This window comes from Candida parapsilosis, contig 006110 (assembly GCF_000182765.1).
Source record: "Candida parapsilosis strain CDC317 annotated contig 006110".
Classification (NCBI taxonomy): domain Eukaryota; kingdom Fungi; phylum Ascomycota; class Pichiomycetes; order Serinales; family Debaryomycetaceae; genus Lodderomyces; species Lodderomyces parapsilosis.
The window spans coordinates 717123-739639 of NW_023503284.1; the positions used below are offsets into that span (position 1 = coordinate 717123).

At 38.5% G+C, this 22517-nt stretch overlaps 7 protein-coding genes across 7 annotated transcripts; 3 read left to right on the top strand and 4 right to left on the bottom strand. All coding sequences in view use genetic code 12, as the record gives it.

Moving 5' to 3' along the window:
• Positions 1-412: 412 nt before the first annotated feature.
• Positions 413-1612, top strand: CPAR2_703320 (purine-nucleoside phosphorylase; the record flags this gene model as incomplete). Its single annotated transcript, XM_036812108.1, has 1 exon — positions 413-1612. One exon carries the CDS (start codon positions 413-415, stop codon positions 1610-1612), a length of 1200 nt encoding a protein of 399 aa, XP_036668478.1.
• Positions 1613-1993: 381 nt separating this feature from the next.
• Positions 1994-3766, top strand: CPAR2_703330 (uncharacterized protein; the record flags this gene model as incomplete). The annotated part of the gene is made up of 1 exon (XM_036812109.1): positions 1994-3766. One exon carries the CDS (start codon positions 1994-1996, stop codon positions 3764-3766), a length of 1773 nt encoding a protein of 590 aa, XP_036668479.1.
• Positions 3767-3787: 21 nt separating this feature from the next.
• On the bottom strand, positions 3788-5194 carry ENP1 (snoRNA-binding rRNA-processing protein; the record flags this gene model as incomplete). The annotated part of the gene is made up of 1 exon (XM_036812110.1): positions 3788-5194. The coding sequence occupies one exon, from the start codon at positions 5192-5194 to the stop codon at positions 3788-3790; it is 1407 nt and encodes a 468-aa protein (XP_036668480.1).
• Positions 5195-5291: 97 nt separating this feature from the next.
• Positions 5292-8048, bottom strand: PLC1 (phosphatidylinositol phospholipase C; the record flags this gene model as incomplete). Its single annotated transcript, XM_036812111.1, has 1 exon — positions 5292-8048. One exon carries the CDS (start codon positions 8046-8048, stop codon positions 5292-5294), a length of 2757 nt encoding a protein of 918 aa, XP_036668481.1.
• A 371-nt stretch (positions 8049-8419) lies between these two features.
• CPAR2_703360 (uncharacterized protein) lies at positions 8420-9463 on the bottom strand (the record flags this gene model as incomplete). The annotated part of the gene is made up of 1 exon (XM_036812113.1): positions 8420-9463. The coding sequence occupies one exon, from the start codon at positions 9461-9463 to the stop codon at positions 8420-8422; it is 1044 nt and encodes a 347-aa protein (XP_036668482.1).
• Positions 9464-15855: 6392 nt separating this feature from the next.
• CPAR2_703370 (uncharacterized protein) lies at positions 15856-16326 on the top strand (the record flags this gene model as incomplete). Its single annotated transcript, XM_036812114.1, has 1 exon — positions 15856-16326. The coding sequence occupies one exon, from the start codon at positions 15856-15858 to the stop codon at positions 16324-16326; it is 471 nt and encodes a 156-aa protein (XP_036668483.1).
• Positions 16327-19182: 2856 nt separating this feature from the next.
• CPAR2_703380 (uncharacterized protein) lies at positions 19183-21168 on the bottom strand (the record flags this gene model as incomplete). Its single annotated transcript, XM_036812115.1, has 1 exon — positions 19183-21168. One exon carries the CDS (start codon positions 21166-21168, stop codon positions 19183-19185), a length of 1986 nt encoding a protein of 661 aa, XP_036668484.1.
• Between the last annotated feature and the right edge of the window lie 1349 nt (positions 21169-22517).

The window sequence follows — 22517 nt, forward strand, 5'->3', positions numbered from 1 at the left end:
AGTACTTCAGAGCACAAATGTTGAGTGAATCTAGCAACCAAAAGAGTTCCTTCTCTCTGCAAAGCGTATACCAGAAATTACCCAGGCAAGATAATTTTTCATAAAATTAACTCCTTATCTTTGATTAATAATTGGACCTTAATTACGTTACACAAACGCACCTTTTTGACAGTGTTCTTATTTACAAATTGGCTACTTTAGGCGAAAAATTTCAGCTCATCTTTACACAGAATATATACAGACAAAAGCTATGGACCTCATCTCAAGCAATAAACAATGGATGTGACTCAGTGATGGAAGACTTGAATTTGCCGTGCGAACAAATGGTACGAGCTGAATCGTTGTATATAAAGTCAACCATGTTTGCGCTTTCTGTGTACTTTCTTCGTTCTTCAAACAACCAACAGATCCCATGAAGTTTTCAGCTAGCATTTCACTTGCTTCCATAATAGCAACAGCTATATCTACACCCATTCTCAAGCGTGAAATTAACTCAACAGCTTTAGAAGAAGATGTCCTTGACACTTCCAACAATAACATCCAAACAGCGTATGGGAAACCATTTGCAGTATACCAACCAAAGGCATTTATCGTGTCCATGTTTGAGCTTGAAAGAGATCCATGGTTGAAAGCAATGGACTTTGTCCACAATATTACCATCCCGGGCTTGTCTCCAGTATACCCAACAATCCACTGCACCACAAACTACACCATTTGTCAAGTCACTACTGGTGAAGGAGAAATCAATGCTGCTAGTTCCGTTACTGCTTTAACTTTAAACCCGCTATTTGATTTAACAAAGACATATTTCTTGATTGCTGGTATTGCCGGTGGTGAGCCAGAATATACCACTTTGGGTGGGGTTACATTTGCTAAATATGCTGTACAAGTTGGCTTGGAGTATCAGCTTGCTTATGAAGATTATCATGAGACAAACTCCAATTGGACTTCAGGGTATGTTCCATATGGTGCCACATCGCCACTTGAGTATCCGGGAAACGTTTACGGAACAGAAGTGTTTGAAATTAATGAGAAATTGAGAGATAGAGCCGTTGCATTAGCATCAAATGTTACTTTAAACAATGGTAATACATTGAATAAAAAGTTTAGAAAATTATACAATGAGACTGCTGCTCGTGGTGATGCCAAAGTTGTCAAGTGTGATGTCTTAACCAGTGACAATTATTTCACTGGAAAAGTGTTGAATGATTATTTTGGCAACTTGACTAAATTATTAACCAATGGTTCAGCTACTTATTGTTCAACAGCTCAAGAAGATAATGCTACATTGGAAGTATTGACCAGATTAGACAAGTACGGCTTATTGGATTTTGAAAGGGTTATGGTGATGAGAACGATTTCCGATTTTTCGAGACCACCAGCATCCATGAGTGCTTATGAATATTTCTTCAACAGAACTGATGGTGGAATCGAGGCTAGTTTGGATAACTTGGTTATTGCTGGAACTCCAATCTTGCATGATATTATCCACAATTGGGAAACGGTGTATGAAAAGGGACACAGGTATGCAGCTGAGAATTATCAAGGTGATATTTATGGTACTTTGGGTGGTACTCCTGATTTTGGGAAATCATCTTTTGAAGTTGCATAAGCTTTGCTAGAGAGACACTTTGTGTACTCATAAACATAATAGACGTCGTATTTCCAATGCACTTAAGATAAGAGGTGTGGTATAATTGTAGATGGAGATCAATAGCTTACGATAAAGAAAAGAATCATTAAACTACCTTACAAAAAACCACTATACTACAGCATCAATTCATGGCTTATCTTGTATGCATGTTGTAGCTTGTGCAACGAAGAGATGCGCTTTCGTCAAAATTGGGCAATAACCAGAAAGAAAAAGAAATTTAGATTTAAAATTTTTTAAATTTTCGCAATTTTGTAACTTCTGCTCTGTATTTTATTTTAAGACTCATCTTCCCCTACACATCACTTCTGCAAACATCAGAGATACATACACTTTTTTTCAATGACACATTCAGATAGAAGTCACCAATTCACTCATTCAGATACCAAAAGAAGGGCGTCTGTGGTGTATGGCTCAGTTGGTAAAGGTGGTCTTTATATACCTTCAGACTTTATTGGCTCGTCGTCTAATCGTCAACAGTTCCAGGATGATATAACAGCAGATGAAAACTCCCCATTGCTTGATATACAAGGGACACAAGCTGCAGTCGTGGATTCTAATCCAAATCCTTTCAAGAATAGACGAAAACTGAGCGTTGTCGCTCGAGAATTATTGGAGCAGGAAAGAGAGTTACTACAAGAGAATCATATTGCAGTAGACGACTTGAAAAGCGATGACGAGGTGAGGGACGCATTTGAAGAAGCAGTGCAGAATAAACAAATTGAGGTGACTACTCCACTTATCGAGTTGAAAACATTGATTAGCTCAGCCATACCTTCAGTAGTCACATTTCTTTTGCAATGTTCACTTTCCACGGTGTCTGTTTTCAGTGTTGGTCACATTGGTGCAACTGAGTTGGCAGCTGTTTCAATGGGTGCCATGACGGCGAACATAACTGGTTATGCCACTATACAGGGTATCGCTACTGCATTGGATACATTGTGTCCCCAGGCATTTGGTGCCAGGAAATACACCATGGTTGGAGAGTATTTTCAAAAATGTACTGCTTTGATTGCGGTAGTTATGTTACCAGTCTTGATTGCATGGGTGTTTTTTGGCTACGATTTGATATGTCTTATTGTTCCTGATAAAGAGACTGCTAAATATGCTGCACAGTATTTACAGTATGTTTCCATTGGTATACCAGCTTACATTTCGTTTGAATGTGGGAAAAGATTCTTACAAGCTCAGGGAATTTACAACATTGGTGCTTATGTGTTGCTTATAGCCGCCCCATCAAACTTGTGCATGAACTGGTACTTGGTTAAAAAGATTGGATACATTGGTGCGCCAATTTCGGTGGCAATAAACTACTGGCTTATGGCCATTGGATTGTTTGTTATGACTGTGTTTTACGTCAAGGCAGAAGATACCCCAAGTGGATTTCATCCGTTGAGATGTTGGGGAGGACTCAACATCAAACAAGCTTTCAAGGGATGGGGCAGATTAATCTCGTTGGCTATTCCAGGTCTTGTTATGTTGGAGGCAGAGTTTCTAGCATTTGAAATATTGACATTGTTGGCATCATACCTTGGCACCAAAGCGTTGGCTGCACAATCAATTGGGACAACAATGGCATCATTAACTTATCAAGTCCCATTTGCTATTGGAATTGCATCTTCGTCAAGAATTGCCAACTTTTTAGGAGCTGGGTTAGCCGAGTCAGCAAAAGTCACCACTAAAGTGTCTCTTTGTTTTGGATTGGTGATCTCCATGTTAAACTTTCTTGCATTATACTGTTTCCAAAGACCAATTGCCAATGCGTTCACCAAGGATCAAGATGTCATTAACATTGTTCTCGAAGTCATGTGGCTCATTGCATTGATGCAGATATCCGATGCCATGAATGCAAACTCGGCAGGTTGCTTAAGAGGACAAGGACAGACAAAGATTGGAGGTATTGTCAACTTGGTTTCATACTATGTGGTTGGTCTTCCATTGTCAATTTATCTTGCCTTTTATTCTCCATGGAAAGGATCATTAGATGGCTTGTGGGTGGGGAGTACAGTTGCATTGACAATTATCGGAGTGGTGCAGAGTTACTACGCATTAGCTGCTAATTTTGATCACTTATGTGAGGAGGCAAGAAAAAGAACATCGACCCAAGAGGTATAATATATTTAAATATAACACACATTAGAAAGCATCAACCATTAATCCACCTTTCTTTGGTACATCAGCTGCGGTTAGTCTTGGCTTACCCGCTAACAATTCTCTTCTAATCTCTGGACCTATAGCATGGTGGAATCTTTGCCTTACAGTTTCAAGTAAGAAATCTCTTTGATCATCAGTGATGTCATTCTTGTAACGTTGGGCAAATGACAAAAACGCTTTATGCCATACAACTGGCAATTGTGGTGCTTTCTTATCGTCGTTTTCATCAATTTGCATTTGATCTTGTGCTGCATTTCTGAATCTCATGAAATAGAAAACCAACTCATCCAAAGTTTGATAAGGGAGCGCATATTTCTTTTCAATCAATACTCTGATAAACACAGTGGTGGCTGGACTGAAATCTCTTTGTAGTAATTGAGTTAATGCAACTGATGAGTGCAAAACTGGAACTGAAACTTTTGTTAATACTGACGCAGCAATAGTGGCCTCACGAACTGAACAATATCCATCCACCAATGGTAACAAAAACCCCTTGAAAAATGCACCTGGTTTATACAATGATTTCTTTAAAGCACGATAAATGTGGTAATTCAATGAATGGTCATCGGAATCTTCAATTGATGTTCTAAACTTCTCTAAAAGTACTGATTCCACAAACTTTTGTGCTTCACTGGCGGTCAAATTGGAAACAAACAACTTTGTAGCTTCATATGTAGCGTGAGGAGTCCATTTCTCTGGGTTTGTAACGTACAATACATCCTGCCAGTTTTTCAAACTCGGTAAAATCTTAAACAATTTTGGTAATTTACCATGGGTGTAAGTAGACAATATCTGACCAATTTTTTCATACGCCATAATGACTTTTGGAGGTAGTAAAACTGCATCTTCAGGTCTTTCAGAAACCTGTTCTTGTTGTTGCGACTCTTTTTCTTGGATTTTTGCAAGAATCTTGTCGGCCAAGTTTATACTTTGTCCATCGGCAGTAGGACCATTACTTTGAAAGTATTTATTGAATAGCTCTGCATCTTTCTCGTCAACCTCAATCTCTTCCTCGTCGTATACAACCTCCTCCTCCTCCTCCTCTTCTTCTTCTTCTTCTTCCAAGTCGGAGTATTGCTGATCATCTTCTTCTTCATCGCTACTCACATCTTGTTGCTTAAATGCTTGTGCAAAGCTTGGAGCTTGGGCTTCTTCTTCATCTCTTAACTCGTCTTGTTGCTCTTTTGCCAACTGTAAGATCTTTCTCGAACTGACGGCATCCAAGTACCCTTCCCCCTTCGGTTCATTTGCTTCACTGGTTCTGGATTTTTTATTCTTTGCGTGTGCTGATCTAGGCGTGGTTCTCAAGTTACCTCCCTGAGAAGAGATATCCTTCAAAAGAGGATTATGACGTTGCTTAAGCTTATCGTTCGCTGATATTTTCCCCATCTCTGTGATTTTGTTGTGCTAGCAGGGTTCTACATGAAGATTCGAAAAAGTTTATCAAAAAAAAAAAAAAAATCAAAAAAAATGTCATCTCATCGCGTTATACACAATCATACGAAATCTTGACAAACAAGGAAGAATACACCAATTGTTCACCGAATAAATCATTGAGGTATAAATACCTATACCCTTGTTTGAGGTAGCCCAATTTGGCAACTAGTAGACCCAAAGGATGCGCATCTTCCATTTTGTCAACGTTGGAAACTGTATGCACAACAAATTTGACAAACACTAAATCGAGAGATCCTGTGATGGTTCCACTAAACGCTTCATTCCAAATGGGATTGAACCCATTATCAGTGATTACTCTGGTCCTTCCAGGTTCCATAGACGATGAATTCCAATTGAGTTTATCAGCGCCTATTATCTCACATGAAACAAATGGGTTAATCACATCATCGGTATCCTTCGGCTTCAGCAATTGATGAGCACCGATTATACTTATATTAAATCGTATTGTTTTTGAAGCTGGTTGAAACATTTTGAAAAACTTGGAACTCTTGATAATAGGTTTTCTCAAATGTGTCGGCTTCAAAACATAACCTTCCTTGTTCACTCCCTCAAACATTGCTTCATTTAGTTGCTGCCCGAGATCATACGTTTGCCAATTTGTAGCCACCATCTGTACCCCATGTTCCCAATATTTTATTGGGTTAAAGTTGGTTGAAGTGACTCTGTACCCTGATGGATAAACCCGCACAAAGTACTTTCGGTTATGCTTGTCTAGTGACGTTTTCTTTACCTCGTCTTTCATCATCTTGTTGATTGTCTTTTCACTGAGGGAGAAACAGTGATTGTAGATTTTCGATTCTGGTAACGAAAAGTTACGAAACTTGATACCTTGTAGATATACACCTAATTCACTGACTTGATCAATGACTTTAGGAGCTTTAGTCTTTCTTCGTATGCTAAATGTTTTCCCTGAGGGTTTGGTGGCTGAATTGTCCTCCGAATACGAAGTGGTAGTGGTGGATGTGGTAAAGCTTCCTTCGTCAGTTTCAATCAAATCTTTAAACGGACTGGTCTTTTTCGCCTTGATCAAAAACTTGTATTTGAGCTGCTCAGGAGAGGGCAAAGTCGAGCTATCATCGATGGTGGATGTAACAAGACTGGACCCCAATGTTTCCTTCAAAGTCTTGACAACTTTTATTTGACTAACAGGTGAGCAATTTATTTCCAAACTGAGAATCAAAGGATACGGCGATGTTATAAATGCAAATTTTTGGATTGTTTTAACAACATTGAAAAATTTGATGGGTTTGGTGAATGTCCTTCCATGGTTGACTATTGGCTCTTGTTCAGTGCAATCAGTGTCTTCTTCATTTGAGCCATCCCATATATCTATTTCAATACATCGACAGCCACGTTGAAGCGCTCTAACGTATCCATCAATAGACGAGTCACCCCCGACTTGCCTACCGGTTAAGTATGTGTTGTGCGATGATGATATGTAGTAGTCTGTTAAAGGATACGTATAATAACTGTTTGTCTCAATGTCGCGAATTGGGTTTGCATGGCTGGACAATAGGTACGAGTTTAAATCGTCCGCAGTCCAATACTTGCCAGTTGCTGAAAACTGACTAAAAATGGAATCCATTGCAGTTTTGTCTTGTTTTTCATGCTGTACACCTAAGTAAAAATGTTCAAAGTCCAATCGATTCATTCCGAGGGAGCTATCAGTGCAGCTGTTTTCCCAGAGCGTCATGATGTCTTCTCTCCGCTTTAGTATGGATATAAACTCTTTAAATTGTTCAAAATTGAGCCCCTTTTCATCAGAATCCACTGACTCGATATGCGCCTCAAATACATTGTTGAATATACTTTCCAAATACAGTTTATTGATACTAATACCAAGACGCCTCGCATACTTTAAAATGTCACTAAATGTGAGAAACTCCTTGGTTTGTTGCTTTTGCTGAATGGGAACCTCGCGATTCAAAATCATCTTCATGTGTGCCTCATCCAATTCATTCAAATCAACAAGAAACTCAGTTGCAAGGTGATGTCGCAAATCCCTCATTGTAACGTAAGCCAGATTTAATCGCTTAAAATCGTGCTCAGTATCAGCAATCAAATGAAGCATTTTCAAATTACCTTTTCTTCTATTAAAATAAATCAATGTAATCCACCTAGTTTCAAACTCTTTTGATATTCGTAGCTCTTCCCGGTAGTTGGAGCCTTTCTCGTGGGTGTACACAAACTTGATATCGTCAACGGTGAACTCGTGCACTCTTTGGCTTGACCCATGCATCGACAATCGTTTATTACCCTGAGAAGCTGGATTTGGAGCTAGCTTCCAAAGAAAGGAAAAGTTTACCAAATCAATAAATAATAGGATGCGTTTCTTTGATTTGTGTGACACTTTAAGTAACGGTAGGCCATCTGTTTGGAACACACTAGGGATCCTTAATTGATCAATTGATTTTGTTATGTTGGAGTCAGGGACTAGAGTTTTCACCTCCTCATCATTTGTTTCAACTAGGGAATCACCGGTTAATTGTTTCCCTGAGAAAGAGCTTGAAATTGATGACACTGTACCAGATGAGCCCACACTATCGCTAGACTTGTTGCCACTCAAAACGCGCTTAATAATACTTTTCCCACCAACATTCTTCACCACAGCTTCACTGTCATTAGACCTTAAATGACTGAATATATTTGGCAAGTCAGATATTATTGGTGATGAGATTCTCCGTAGTAGACTTTGTGTGGAGTCGGAGGATGTATTTAAAGCGCTGGAACCCTCATCGCCACTATCGATTGATCTTACTCGATGTAACTCACTGGCTAAGCTCATGCCTGTACATTTTTATTGATACGGACTGGGTTGTAGAAAAGTTGGGTAGTTTGGGAGGTTGATTTATTAGCAGAAGTGGTGGTGTAAGTGTTGACGAGACAGTGATCTGTATGCCATGGTATTTAATGATTCGTAAAGGATTGCAACACACAAAAAAGGGGGAGACCAAAGTCGTGTAAGACGAAACACGTCACGTGCTATATTACAGTGCACTCTTTTAATGATTACGCCTAGTAAGTAGGGATGTAAATAACAACTAATTTAGCTACCCAACTCGACAAAAATGCAAAGAACAGATAGGTTCAAGTCCAGTGAGACTGCTCAAGGTTTACACAGTTGATAAACTGCTATAAAAATTTGCTATAAATAATCTAGTGACCTGTTCTACAAACAATAACGCAATCTCTAAACTTCCTTTCCTGCCAATAGCACCGATTGTATTTGTGTTGTATGGAATTGAAGTATTTTTTATCGACCTTCACCTGAATGTTAGTTTTGCTATTATGATGAGCATCTTCAAGCTGACGAGGAATCTGTGCAAAGTTCAACTTTCCAAATCCCAAGTTTAGTGATTTCAAATGTGGCATCTTCTCAATCCAGTCACTCATGTACGCAAGGGAGGTGCACTTTTTGTAATAATGGAGTGAAAACTCTTCTACCGATTGTAAGTTGAATATACTAGTGATCCACTCTATAGGAAAAATTTGGGGATGGGCTTGATCTTTTTCCAATTTTAAATATATATGTAGCGACTTTGGAGCAATTTTGTGGCACTCAGTCATGGACTCATTCAACTTCTTCCTGAGGACAGTAAAGCTTTCTAATGCCATATCCATCTCCACATGCTTCAAATTGCGTAGAAATTCGTATCTCAAATTAGAAATGAGCAGAACCGATTTTATGTCTGAACCACAGCATGAGCGAGTCACCAAGCAGTCCAAACCAAGGGCTGCGTCAGGCTCTATTTGTGTGCTGTCAGTGAACATAACATCATGTAACTGCTTTGAACTGCAACTTTGGATATTGACAAAATCTAGCCACAAATATGTATCATGATCCAAATTTCCCGTCCAAACTTTTAAACATCTCACCAAGTCCGGGTAGTCGAATATGATGTCGTTAATCGCGTTGGCGTCAAAGATGATGTATTTTTTCAAGTACTTTGCATCTATGAATTTGCCAAAATTTATATAGATCAACTTGCCATATTTCATCTCCAAGTCAAATTTATGTCCACATCGTGCGTTTCCAATCCCACTTTCACCTAATAGGCGATAGCATCTTTTGTAATCCATGTAATTGAGCCATGGTATCGACACGTCCGATTGCTGGTTGAGTAAACACTCTTCGAATGGGAGCACTTGAAGGATGAGCTCTAGGGGTAGGTCTCGTAGTTGGAGCTCTCTGCCCTTCATGATATATGGTACGGTTTCTCGTAACTCATGCTATTCAAAACTGGATTCTCATTGGAAATGTATATAAGTTTCATTTCTCCAAGGATGACGGGACGGGACGGGTGAAGCCACCCCTTGAGATGCGGAGAGATAGCAAAGTTAAAAACTCATTCTGTTATACCATTTCTCCACATTTCACAACAAACAAAATCAATTAGCAAAAAACGTTTGTTGCCAATAATTTGTTAGCACTTTGTAGTAATATTTTTTACACGTAAACTGATTGGGTTGAACGGGGTTAGTGGCATTGCTTGATGAGGGGAAGGCTCAAATTCCAAGTGAAGTTCTTTTTTGAATGTACCCCTCGAATGAATCGATTTTGGTCACAAGTTTTTCTTTATTGAGGAACAGTTCCCCACCGATACCACCAAGAGGTTACCGTATTACCTTAAAGCTCAATGCCAAACTATACTTCATTGCCCTATCAAGGTAAACTTTGTTGGACTGCATGCTCTTAGATAATCCAAGTCACAATTACACGTCACACAAAGTACGCGGATAAGCGTTTGCGTCTCGCTCGCCGCCGCAATCACAAAATGCAAGATGTTGCAGGTACGAGGATATTGTCCAACATGGGCAACATGCAAGGCAAATACGGAATACACAAAACTTTATTGTGGCACTACAAACAATCCCCGTAATAAAGACAGCGCCTTGAGATGGCAGACTCTTCTCTTTGTAGAGTGTCCCAAACCCACACCAATCTGGCCCTACCGACATCAGTAAAGGCAGCTTTATCATTGTCAGAAGAAACGCCCCACACTGCTTGATGATAGGTGTTCATCACTTCATTGTACGATTCTATTTCAACAATGATCTGAACAAGATAACCCTTTGTATCAGTGCGAGGTGCAACTGGCAACAAAGTTACATCAAACTTCCATATGAAGATATTGATCGACGTGACATGAGCTAGCTTGGCAAGTTAATCCCTGGTGTATTCGATTGTAGTTCTTGGAACATAGTAGTGTAAAGAAAAAGTCGATAGACTTTCAAAACTGCAAAGATTGGTGACCCAGCCAACGGGAAATGACCTTCAATATCAAGGTATAGTAATGTGCCTTGGTTCTTCGGGACCAACTCTGAAAAACGAATATGCAACTTCTTGGAAACTAGTTTTGAACAAGTCGAAATATTTTTTTGCAATGCCCATTAGATCAAGATACTCGGAAACAGTTAAGTGAAGGGCCAAATCTGTCAATATTCAAAAAATTCTGCTGAATTGATTGTTCAGCTCGCACACTGGTTGTGAATTTGAAAGTCACCAAAAGATGGTCACCTAACCGTAAAGCATTGGACATCACAATTCAGGCAGTTAGTTCAAGCACAGAACAGATTTTGAATATTACAACTTGGGGTAACCACGAGTACTGAGGTTTTTCGAAATTTTCAGTCCACAACTTGAAATACTTGAAACCTCTGGCAAAGACATCCACTTCACCATCTAATACACCAAACGAAAACGAACTCTAGGAACGTTCATAGTCTTTCACCTCTTACTTGTTGAATATGATATATCTTTTGCGATCCTCAACAATAAATTCCAATCCGGGGTTAATCATACACATTTGGTGCCTATTTTCTGGCAAAAACAGTTACCTTTTTCTGACGAAAATCCTGCCAAATGTTCAATTACAAATTTGAATCTTCTGTGAGGAGGTAGGTCATCAACTAAACAAATTCCAAGTAACGATCAAACCTGCAAACTGTAATCCTCAATGAGAGCGACATTGGCAATCAACTCAATTTGCAAATCAAGAAGGTTCTCTCTCTTCCCAAACATGTGAGAGCCGAATCTTGTGTTGGACAGATACATGTGATAGTTGATACGTTTTGGTTCCGAGTAACGGTCAGTCTGACAAAAGCCTGAAATGCAATTGTTTTCTCTCGTGGAGATGATCAATTGAGTGTTGGACAATGTGATTTGTAACATGTAGAGATTTGGAATGAAGGAAAATGCAAAAATTCCGAGCAATTAATAAACTACACAAAGATGGAGAGCACCATATATTTTCAATCTCACTTGATTCAAACCAAACGTGGACTAATTACCACCTTGTCTTTGTGTTAAATCATGGTCTCTCACCGTAATACTAATACAGTTAGCTTTACTCAAAGCTACGAGGCAGCCAGGAAAACCAATAATTGATTCTGGTGCAAAGTAGGTAATGACGAAACACATGATATTTGTTGGTTAAAACATATCAGTGGCCCACTCTAGTGTGCTTGGTTAATGCTAAGAGAAGATCAGGAAGAGTTAAATATCCTTTATTGAGTTGTACGGAACACATTGGAAATTTTTAGTATAGAGCGGATATTCTGAGGAACAATGAAATGAAAAGATTCGTGGTTAGATTGAATATATACTGTACTTATCTAGTGCTTAGAGAGCAACGACTGTATCATACAGGCTGTCGTGGATTGAAGTACTGAATTACGAGAAAGTGCGATATATTACGAATGCGAATTAAGTTCCATCAAAGTTTAATTTTCTGTCGCGTCTTTGGTCTTTTTCCATACCCGTAAAGTATAACAGCTGATTCAATGAAAAGAGTTTTGAAATTACTGTGCCACCTACGTGACGAAATTAAGCATACTCTTCAACAAGCCTGAGTAAAGCATAAATAGCTAAGCGGAGTGCAAGTGCTACATCCGTTAGGCTTTATTCTCGAATCAACTACATAAAACAGCAACTCAATCAAAAAAACACATCTTGAAGTTCCTGAGTATTAATTGGAATAAATACACTACTAAACCTTGGTAATTAGGACCTTTAATATCGTCTGTAATGTTTAATAAAAGCTACTTTCGGCGTAAAGTGGCAATAATAAACTGTAAGTGTGCTGTGATAAAGACACATACGCAAGCTAGTATGAAATAAATAAGTAGAGAGATGACGTATATTACAAAAATATGACATAAAAGAGTGGTGTCACCTATGACAACTTGAAAAGTGAGCCAAAAGGATTTTTGCAACAAAGCTCATGTACTTTATAACAATTGTAATGTCGTGCCATTTATGCTTTAGACACTTAAAATCATGTGGATACACACGAGGTCATACCCCTAACAACTTCGAGCGTCCTTCTACTTGTCCATTCGTGCGGGTTGAATATTTGACTTAGCCAGATATTACTTACAGATCCTTTCACCACTATCTTGAAAATTATTCAAGATGCTCAAAGAACGAGATGTCAGTAATGTTGTGAGGTAATAATGCTGCAGCCTCATTCATGAAGTATAATACGTGATGGCATTCAAGAAACGTACTGTTTGTGATTCAATGAGGACACCATGTAGGATTGTGAGATGATAAATGGCGAGATCTCATACAGTGTGTCAATTGTTATAGGTGAGATACTGCGTGATACCAAGAATCAGTGTGTACAGTTTTGCGTGTTCGCGCGGAAACACTCGCATTGAGAGGCTTTTGCATGTTGTTTTCCTGATTATCTTTCTTACAACCACACGTGTTTGATGATTTGAATCCCTCAAACACTGAAATGCACATTTGCTGATGAACAAGTTTCAAAAAAATCCCTCTGTCACGAGTTAAAATTAGAACAGACAACAGTGCACTCTAGGATTAAGTCTTTGTACTATTGTTCACCCGATTTGACAAGTAATGGAAAAAATGAAAACTTTGGCGTCGTAGAGTACACTAAGAAATTTTAAAAAGGTAACCTTATAAAGTCCTCATCACATGTAACAAACGCACAAAGACGCCTTGACTTTTGTTTTACAACAGGCTCTAAGCTGGTGAGATTTACACATTATTATTCAAAAAGCCTGTTTTTTGCAAGTTGTTCCAAAAAGTTGCGCTTTTCTTACGAACTGGCCAATATTGAACATACAAACAACTGAAACAACTTGAGGTGAGGAATGCACTAGGAAAGGCCAAAATTTGGGCTGGTGGTGTTGTAAAGAAAGGGAAGCAGGGAGTGAATTGACTCCTTAAACGATTGGCTCTCAATCAATAAAAGTGTGAGAGAAGATGCAATATGTAATGTATATTATGCAATGTTTCTAAATTCGTCTTCAAAAAAAATAATAGAAAGCAGTTATAACCAAAAATAACTCATAATATTAGCCGACACAAAAGTGACTAATCTTTGTAATCATCAAATTCCTTTTATATTAAAATCGAAAACAGCGCTTTCATGGTTGTGGCTTCTGACAATCGTGAATTGAAGGCTTTAATGGTGACAGTAGATGGATTTATTTTGGCCACTTCAAAAACTACCCAATAAGGTTAGGACCTAAATATAAAGAGATGATGTTTCTTTTGTGTCGAAATTATTGCATATGAGGATTGAATAACTTAGACCAAAGACGGGTAGCACAAAACAATTATAAAGTTCACTTTGGAACGACGGCAATAGTATCACAAAATACTTGGAGCGCTATTGTCTTGTATTGTTCTCCTATTTTGTTCTAGAAGAACAACAACGCCATTTTCTCTACTTAAATGCATGTCAGATCGAAAACAATATGAAGCAACAAATGAATAGCTTCTCACCAATGGGTTTCTGTATAGGAAATGTTTTACTTTGTTTATGTCAACTAGGTTGTACTATTTTCATGATTGATGCCGCGTTTGTGTAATTATAATAATCGCATGTAGCTCTAAATAAAAGTAGCTTATTGTTCGCACCAAAACCTATAGTAAAAATTTTACAACTGCGTGTAAAATAAATTCGCATATGGCTCTGTAAATGTAATCACATCCACGATTCGTAAAATATCACAATCTTATGTATTTTACTATTAATAACAGAGGATTCCACGTACGATATATTTTCGCCTTTTAGTGAAAAAGTTTCTGTCTACAAATATTAAGTAGAGAGGATGTGAATTTAAAATAAGGACAATTGAATATTTAAATTAGTATAAAGTACTAATTTTTTAATGCCTCAGCTGCGACATCTAAATTGAATATGCTATACTAAACAATACAGTAATTTGCTCACCGTCCATGACTCCCACAGTAATTTGTACCCGATGAAGATGAAATTGTTGTTTTGTCTTATGACTTAGTGGATTCGAAACCGTGTCTTAAACACCTAAATGTCATGTTGATACTAACAAATCCTAAGACGCTGTTATAAAGTACAAAATAAAATAATAAAGTTAATTGCTATACACGAAATGTGCGTTTGAAGTAATAACTCTCAAAAAATGTTGATAATAATAAAATGGATGGCACTCATGCGCACAACAATAATAACAGAGTAGATAAAAACAAAATTAGAAAGTGTACAAACATTTTGATTATATTCTCCGTGGGTAACAATTACATTTAGTGAAAATAGATAGAATCTACAATGATAGAATAATAAGCTTAACAATAAATGTACCAAGTCCCGAGGATTCAAGCTCTATTCGAAGGGCATTGTCTAGATATTCGAGGGTAATTTCTAAACATATATACTTCTAGTGAAAATTTTCTTTCACGCCATCTTGTTTTCTAGCCTTCTACCAAGTCGTGTTTGTGCCAATGAACACAATCTCGTATATTTCAAATATTGTCCAGAATGGTGATTTGTTGCCAGCATTACAATTAATCGTTCACAAGTGTTGTCGTATTCAGTTAAACGAGTTACAAAATAACCAGAAACTTTATTTCGTTCTGTAATTCTTTTTTATGACATAATTTCCGTTTTCGGTTAGCAAATCATTAGGACAATAAGATATAGGAATGCATACTTCTATTGTTGGCATTGTAAATTTATAAACCTAATGGTAGTGTCTATTAAAAAATGATTCTTATAACAATGCGCACATTGTTGGGGTCGCATTTTTGGCCACTGTGTCCCCACTTCAACTAACTATAATGATGCGTACTTTGAAGGTTATGAGCGTTTGTCAAGTCTTATACATTTCATTGATTGAAGGTTCTTTGCTACCTTTGTAGTTTGGAAGTATTCCACAGAATTTGTTAAAACCAAAACTACGATTCGGCTAATCTGACACTTCTCTACAATGTCTTTGAAAATTCCGTTGAAGTAACGTAAAGTTGTTTTGGCTACACATTCTGTCAAATTACACACAATCCAATAATGGTAGCTATTTTTAGAAAATTTGGTATGACTGGGTGACAGAATTTTAATTTCTATTTCGAATAGTTATAGTTTTGTTTTTTTAGTAACTATTTTTTGTGTAAATTGTTCAAACATAATTCTTTCTACATTAACGTATCGAAACAATCAACCTGCTCCTGTAATTTTCCGTGCTTCATTGTTGTTGGGAGGTGACAAATATATCCAATACGGTTCGTATGCTTCATTTGTATATGTATAAGCCTAATTCTTCTCCCTCGTCATTGCTCATAAAAGCAAGCGATCCAAGTTTTTATGGCCATGCTCTACACCAAGGATTACAATCTCACGGTGAATGAAAATATAGTCTCACAGTTGCTTGCTATGGAGATCTTCTTTCCTTATCGTGTCCCTTTTGGACCTCACCAGGGCAAAGTCAAGTACACGTCAGGCGACTTTGTGGGGTGTTTCAAAGATCTAGTACAACAAGAACAAGAAAGCATCAAAATCAAAGTCCTGGGGGAATGGTTTAACTACCACTGTAAAAGTGGCCGCAAGTTGAAATTTTCACCGGAATTTGTTAAAGCCATTTTACCCGAACTTGAAAAAAGTAAATGTTGCGGACAAGAAACATTTCCGGAAGCTGGAGAGGATGAAAATTTTATCACAGTGTCAGAGGATGATGTGATTTCAACTATAAGAGCAATTGTTGGGAACTTAAATTTGAAAACGATGAATTGGGACCACTTGGATGAGCTGGATAAAAGTTTACAATCAACGAAGTGAGCCTCAAAGACCGTGCCGTGTTCTTTGCGTGATGGGATTTGGTACAATTATCTTATGAAATTATGCCCGTCTCTTCTCCCCTGTATAGCGTTGAATGAGTTACATATGACTAATCTTGTAACAGAATGATGCCTCTTAAACTCACTTTCGTAACAAACTTGCACTATGGTTGGCTATAAATGTAACATGGATATACTTCATAAGATGGAGATGATAGCAACATCGTAGCATACAAGCAGGTCATTCAAGTAATACGAATATATTTCTGATATCCTTCAATTGTTGTGATTCATAAATTGGGCTCATCAGCTTCCGGTAATATGATGTTGGGACCAATTTCAATGCAGCCATCATCATATCTGGAAAAGCTTCCCGCCGTCTTCCACCCACCATGATCCTTTCTATCGGCCATCACATACAATCTAAGAAAGTTAAGAAACAAGCAACATGATCATCATACCAACCCCATATCCTTCAGTCAATTTCGTGGTCGACAAGTTTTTTAGGGAGAATTCCCACATAGGCGGCCAAGTAGCTCAAGACTTTATAACAATAGAGCCGCCCTTGGGCAAATTCTTCCTTGCAATACCAGTAATGAAGATTTCCCATCCGATTGGTGACCTACAGTATTTTCTAACTATGAAAATTTTTGTTGAGCGGTAAAACTCCTAAAGTCAAGATTTTTGTCATACTTGATATCAACAAAAACCGTGGTGTGTAGATTTGTGTTGCCGTTGGCACTATATATCCCGTCAGTCAATAAGGGTACAGCTGCATTGAGGGAGTCGAGCTTTTTGAATATGTTCAGCCAATAAATTGAAAGGGGTAGTGATTGTGGATATGCAAGGGAATTTTAGAACAGTGTTTGAGTTTTCCAAGAGTGACAAAGACTTGAAAGTTAGCGCGGCTTGAAGCGTTGCCACTTAATTTTTCAACTAAATCTCGACGACTGTGCACAAAGAAAAGAATACTACTTTTAAATCCACAATTATGTCGAAGTATGCTGGACTGACCAAAATAAAGCCTGAAGGTAGGATAAGCTCCACAATTCTTTGTAAGGCTACAGAAAGCGGAACAACATGGTTCTAAGATGAATATCTCTAAATGGGCTCTTCAGCAAATCTTGGGCCAACCACCCTTCATTATCTTGTTAATGTAAATTCAAATTCTTCATTTCAAATGCAATTACTCTCACATACGGAGAAATATAATTTGCCAATTTTCGGAGAAGAACAACGATGAGAGATCTCTCCACACATATGCCAGTGCTACTACGATCACCAAAGTTCTTTTGGAGCCTAATGGTAGGGAACCCAAAGAACGCGTACAGAGTGAACGGGAAAGATTATGCCTTGTCCACCACTAGGCTGTTGACAAGTGTCAAATGAAAGGTGTCAGTGATGAAGGAGTTGATACTGAGGCCAGTCTCCGTTTGCTTGAATAATTCGGCAAGTTCATGGCAAAAATGAATGAATTAGGTGTTAGAAGTGCACGTATATACAGCATGGGCGATCCCGTGCTTAATCTAGGACTCGATTGTGAACACGGAGTTCAGAATTCATGAAACTAACCAATCGAGGTCTCTGATGTATGGAAGTTATCAATTTTGTGCGGTGATGGAGTATCTTTCTACGCGTGGTCGTATAAGACCTCCTTAAAATTTCGTTAAGTGCAAAGTGCTCAGTGCCTTCAATTTGCCTCCCCTTATCTATTAGGAAAATCAATGTAACCAATAAATGCCGCACATCGATGAATTTAGCTTGTGACTGGTTTGAATAATCCACTGGAAAGTTTCGTACTGAAAAGTATAACGATAGAAACCTCATACTGTTACCGGCATAGAAGCTAAACATTCCTTATCACATGATAGGTCAAGTGACAACTAGAACATCACAACCATTCTATTGAATCTGCATAACTCACATTCGTGTCAGCCATGCTATATACAAGTTTTGGCGCTCTTGCAAGTATCTATCGAAAAGTCCTCCGAGAAACTTCACCGAAAACAATTTTAAACCTTGTGGAGAGTGTGTAGTCTACTCTCCCAGTCCTTTCGAGGAGAGGAAAGGCCTACATCAGTACATTTACATGATGGTCTTAGTAATCGATCAATTTGGCGATGTTTGTTCCAAAAATAGCATCAAAAATCATTCAAAAGAAACGAAAGAGCGGTTAACAGTTTGTCATTATTTGGAAAAGGTAGGAGAGGGATCAAATATTCTGCAAAGGAATTAGTTGAGAAAATTGTTGGCAAAGGTAAATAGTTGCATTTGGGGGCCTTGTGACTAAGGGTCTCCCAGGAGAAAGATATGGCAGCTTTCAGAGTGCAAGCTACCAAGCAGTGATTGTACTTGCCTGGGTCCTGTTAGTATTATTGATCTGAGAGAGAGCTATGAATAACATAATACTAGTGAGATCATCTTTAAGAAAACTACAGTGATGGCTAGTCAAAACGATCGAAAGAGATGTTTATGCTTGTATCGAGGGAGCTTTTACTTTAGAATTGAGATTGACACGAACATGGAGGTACAACTTGAAAAAGCGAAGGGTGTTACTCAAAAGAGCTCAGGTATCAAATATTATTGTTACAATATATAGAAAAAACACTATTCCATCTCCCAATAAATTCCCCTCAGAAAGGCAAAATACACAGCAATGTTGAATTCGAGAAGATTTTGCCCTCGAACAAGTCGTCAAAGTCTCCATGTAACGGCTTTAGCAACGCAACCCCGTCAAAAGTGAATGCTACCATTATTCAGTAATATTGAACTGAAAAATACCATGGCGAACAAGCTATGGCAACTTTGTGTCAATTGTTCATCAAATTTTCCCTGAGCTTGCATTCATAATGACTGTTTAAACCCTGAATTCTTCAGGTATAAAGACTGGAGCTCTCAAGCCAATCATTAAACCACAATCAGCTCTTTGAACAGAACTCCACATTCCATTCAGCTCATTGCTGACGGGGTGAATTTGACGAATGAGATCGTCTTTTTGAATAACAATGTTTGAAAACCGCGGCGTACGTCTTCCTTTAATAAAAAAGTATTTACACAAAACAGAGACGTTAACGTCAACGTCAACGTCTGCCTGTACATTTGAGGATGTGTAGTCTGGGATTGTGATAAAATGGTATTTCCTTTTCGACAATGATATGATTTGAACCGCATCAATGTCATTGGGTATCCCATTCGTAAGAATGTGAGTCCAGCTGTTTTCGTTAGAAGCATAGTACTTGTAGTAGCTAGCTGCACTCTTTGGGATTTGAATATTCACATCATAACCACAAATTCGAGCGGTCCATGCGAATTTCCATGCATCCAATGCGGTATACAAGGCCCCGCGCTGATTCCACTTTAATGGCTTAGGAATTTTGAACAGGCCACTTGTTGGTGCCTCTGTTACTGTCAAATCCAACGGATAGCACACATACGGCGATCCGATATACGGTAATCCGGTCACAACAAGTTTGTCACCTTCCCTTAAGTAGCCAGCATCTTGCTTAAACTTGCAAGGTAAAGCCCAAACTTTGTTTTCACTGGTAATTCCCGGGTAGAAAACATAAGCGTTTTCTGATCCATTCAATGGAATGTTTAATCCGGAAGCGAGTGACAAGCAAGCTGCCACGAAAGTCTCAGGTTGTTTGATAAGATTACGATCCCTTTCTAAAACAATATTCTGCCGCCTATTCCGAGGGTTGTTATTACGAGCTGCAATCCCATAGGGTAATAATGTTGCCACCGATATTGCGGTGGAGTATAGTAACCCCGGGTTTGCTTTCAAATAAGCCCAATCTTCTAAAGCCGTTTCCTGAATGAGCGCAGCCTCTCCATTAGTCAAAAAGGGGTACCAACCACGCACAGAGCCAAATCTTGGAAGACCAACCTCAACTATCTCCGTAAGCCACACTTGTCCTTCGGCACTATCAGGAATCACTGTCAATAATAATTGCGACAAAACGCTTGCAGCTGAGTAAAATTGATTGTAGAGGTTGTTTGCAACAACATATTTGCGAAGAGCCAGCCAAATCACACGCTTGTCACTCAATGGAAAGTCTCTTTCACTTTTTCCCAGGATCCAATCATCCAATTCCTGAATGTTCCTGGTGTACCTGTACACTAATTGGTCAGCCAACTTTGGATAGTCAAAGTCAATTCTAAAGTTTGATTGCCTTCTCCATTTACTTGTGGCCAACAAGACAACAATAGCTTCGGCTCTCAGCAAGGCTCTCAAATCTATGTGAGGGACATTATGCTCAGGCAAATTCGATTGGGTGCTAGTCCATCGAGGATAGTTTTCGCTCTCTTTACCTCCAGGCCATGACCATGATATCTCCTCATCAGGTTTTAAAAGTCTAAAGTTTGGATCAATTTGAACATGGCCATCGTCATACTTGGGGAAGGTACCGGTCGTCTTCAACCCACCACTTTCTTTCAATTCTGCCATAACATACAATCTAATCAAGTTAAACAACAAGGCAACATGGTTGTCATACCATTCCCATAACATGGATTGTGTCTCATGGTTGATCAGCTCTTCTTGAGAAAGGGCAACGCGAGATTGTAATTCAACCATGACTTGGCTTATATTAATGTTGCCGCTTGGGGTAACATACTTGGTAGCGAGACCAGCCAAACTAGTCTCACCATCCAATTGATCCCCCTTTGTACAACCTAACCAGGAGTACCGTTGTTCGGCGGTAAACGATCTTTCAAAACATTTTCCGCTATATCCAATTGTCATGTTTATTTTGGAAAGCAACGACGTGGTGCCGCTTGTTTCAATTGCCTCGTCCAACCCTAGTGGCAGGACAGTAAGTCTCTGATTGAGTCTCTTGAACATGCTGGTGTCTTGATATTATGTGGAACGTTTTGTATGAAAATTTGACGAGGTTTGATTTGGAGAAAACAAAGGATAAAATTCCACCTTTATCGCCAAGCCGATACTTGTGAGCTGATTTGGCTAAATTTAGATAATCAATGCAATAAATTAGGTTATTGTGACAATATATAGGTGCGACTTGCTCTTCCCCTCTATTTTCTTTCATGTAACTAAAGGGTCCACGTTCTGATCCTCAAGATTGACAATAGCTTGAAACATAATGCTAGTATAAGTGATCTTTTTCCTGCAAGCAAGTGCCATAGCACACAGCACGCAGTTTCTTATGGTTGATTTGGTGTCTTGTACAAGAAAGGTAACATATTTTTGTGTGTATTTCTTAAGTCGTACAAAACGACTGTGAAGAAAAAAAATCAGGTATGGTGCCGTCTTTTTTGCACAAATTAGAGCACAAAACAATCTTTTGAATTTCTTGAAAGGTTTGTGTCAGGTGTTGCGAGGCTCAATTTTGTTATCATTTTTTGCTATACATGTCCGAAACCACTCAGCTCTGAGGTCTTCCTGACTTATTCAGAAAGAATTAATGAATGCTTTCTAGACCTATCCGACGAGCTTGAATCACCTGTGCTTGTTTTGGTAAGTCATGTTGGATTTTTTCTGTTGCGTGTCAAAACTTATTATTTCATGACATGATTTCACGTCGTGCATTACGAAGCCATGTACTAAAAATCTCATTAATTTACCTTCTGCACTGGAATTGGTGTTTTATTGAGTACATTGCAATAAAAGTAATCACCCTAAGGTGTGTGAGTGTATACTCTTTTGGTTGTTTCTATCGTACAGAGCTGTTAAGTAGGATCAATAGTCGGTGATCTTTTTCCATCTCTCAATCTCTCTTGCTCTCTTTCTTCATAGTTAGAAACCTTTTTTTTGTTGCGCAGACTTTTGTTGTAAATTTTACACAGTTAGGAGTAAGTGCATAGTCGCCTCCAGAGCAACCATTTGATTGGACAAACTTAAGAAAGTTGTATCGCCCGATAGCGTAGATATGCAACAGCCCTCAGTCAGATTTGGGTCTATCTTGCTTTATTGGAAGACTCTCAAAAGTTCCAGAGTTTGAAAATCGGCTTCCCTTGTCGTAAAATCACATTTCGTACCTCTGGCCACACACATGTTAAAAAACAGTCAATAGTGTGAATCGATAGAGCAAAGCTCGCGCAATTGGCGGGGGTCAAGAACTTCTGTTGAGCTCGGGAAATTTTGGAATTGAAAATAAATTGATTTTTGTACTTAAAATTTGCTAACAGATATTTGCGGCCAACTTTTTGATAATTTTGAAAAATTTCACAATT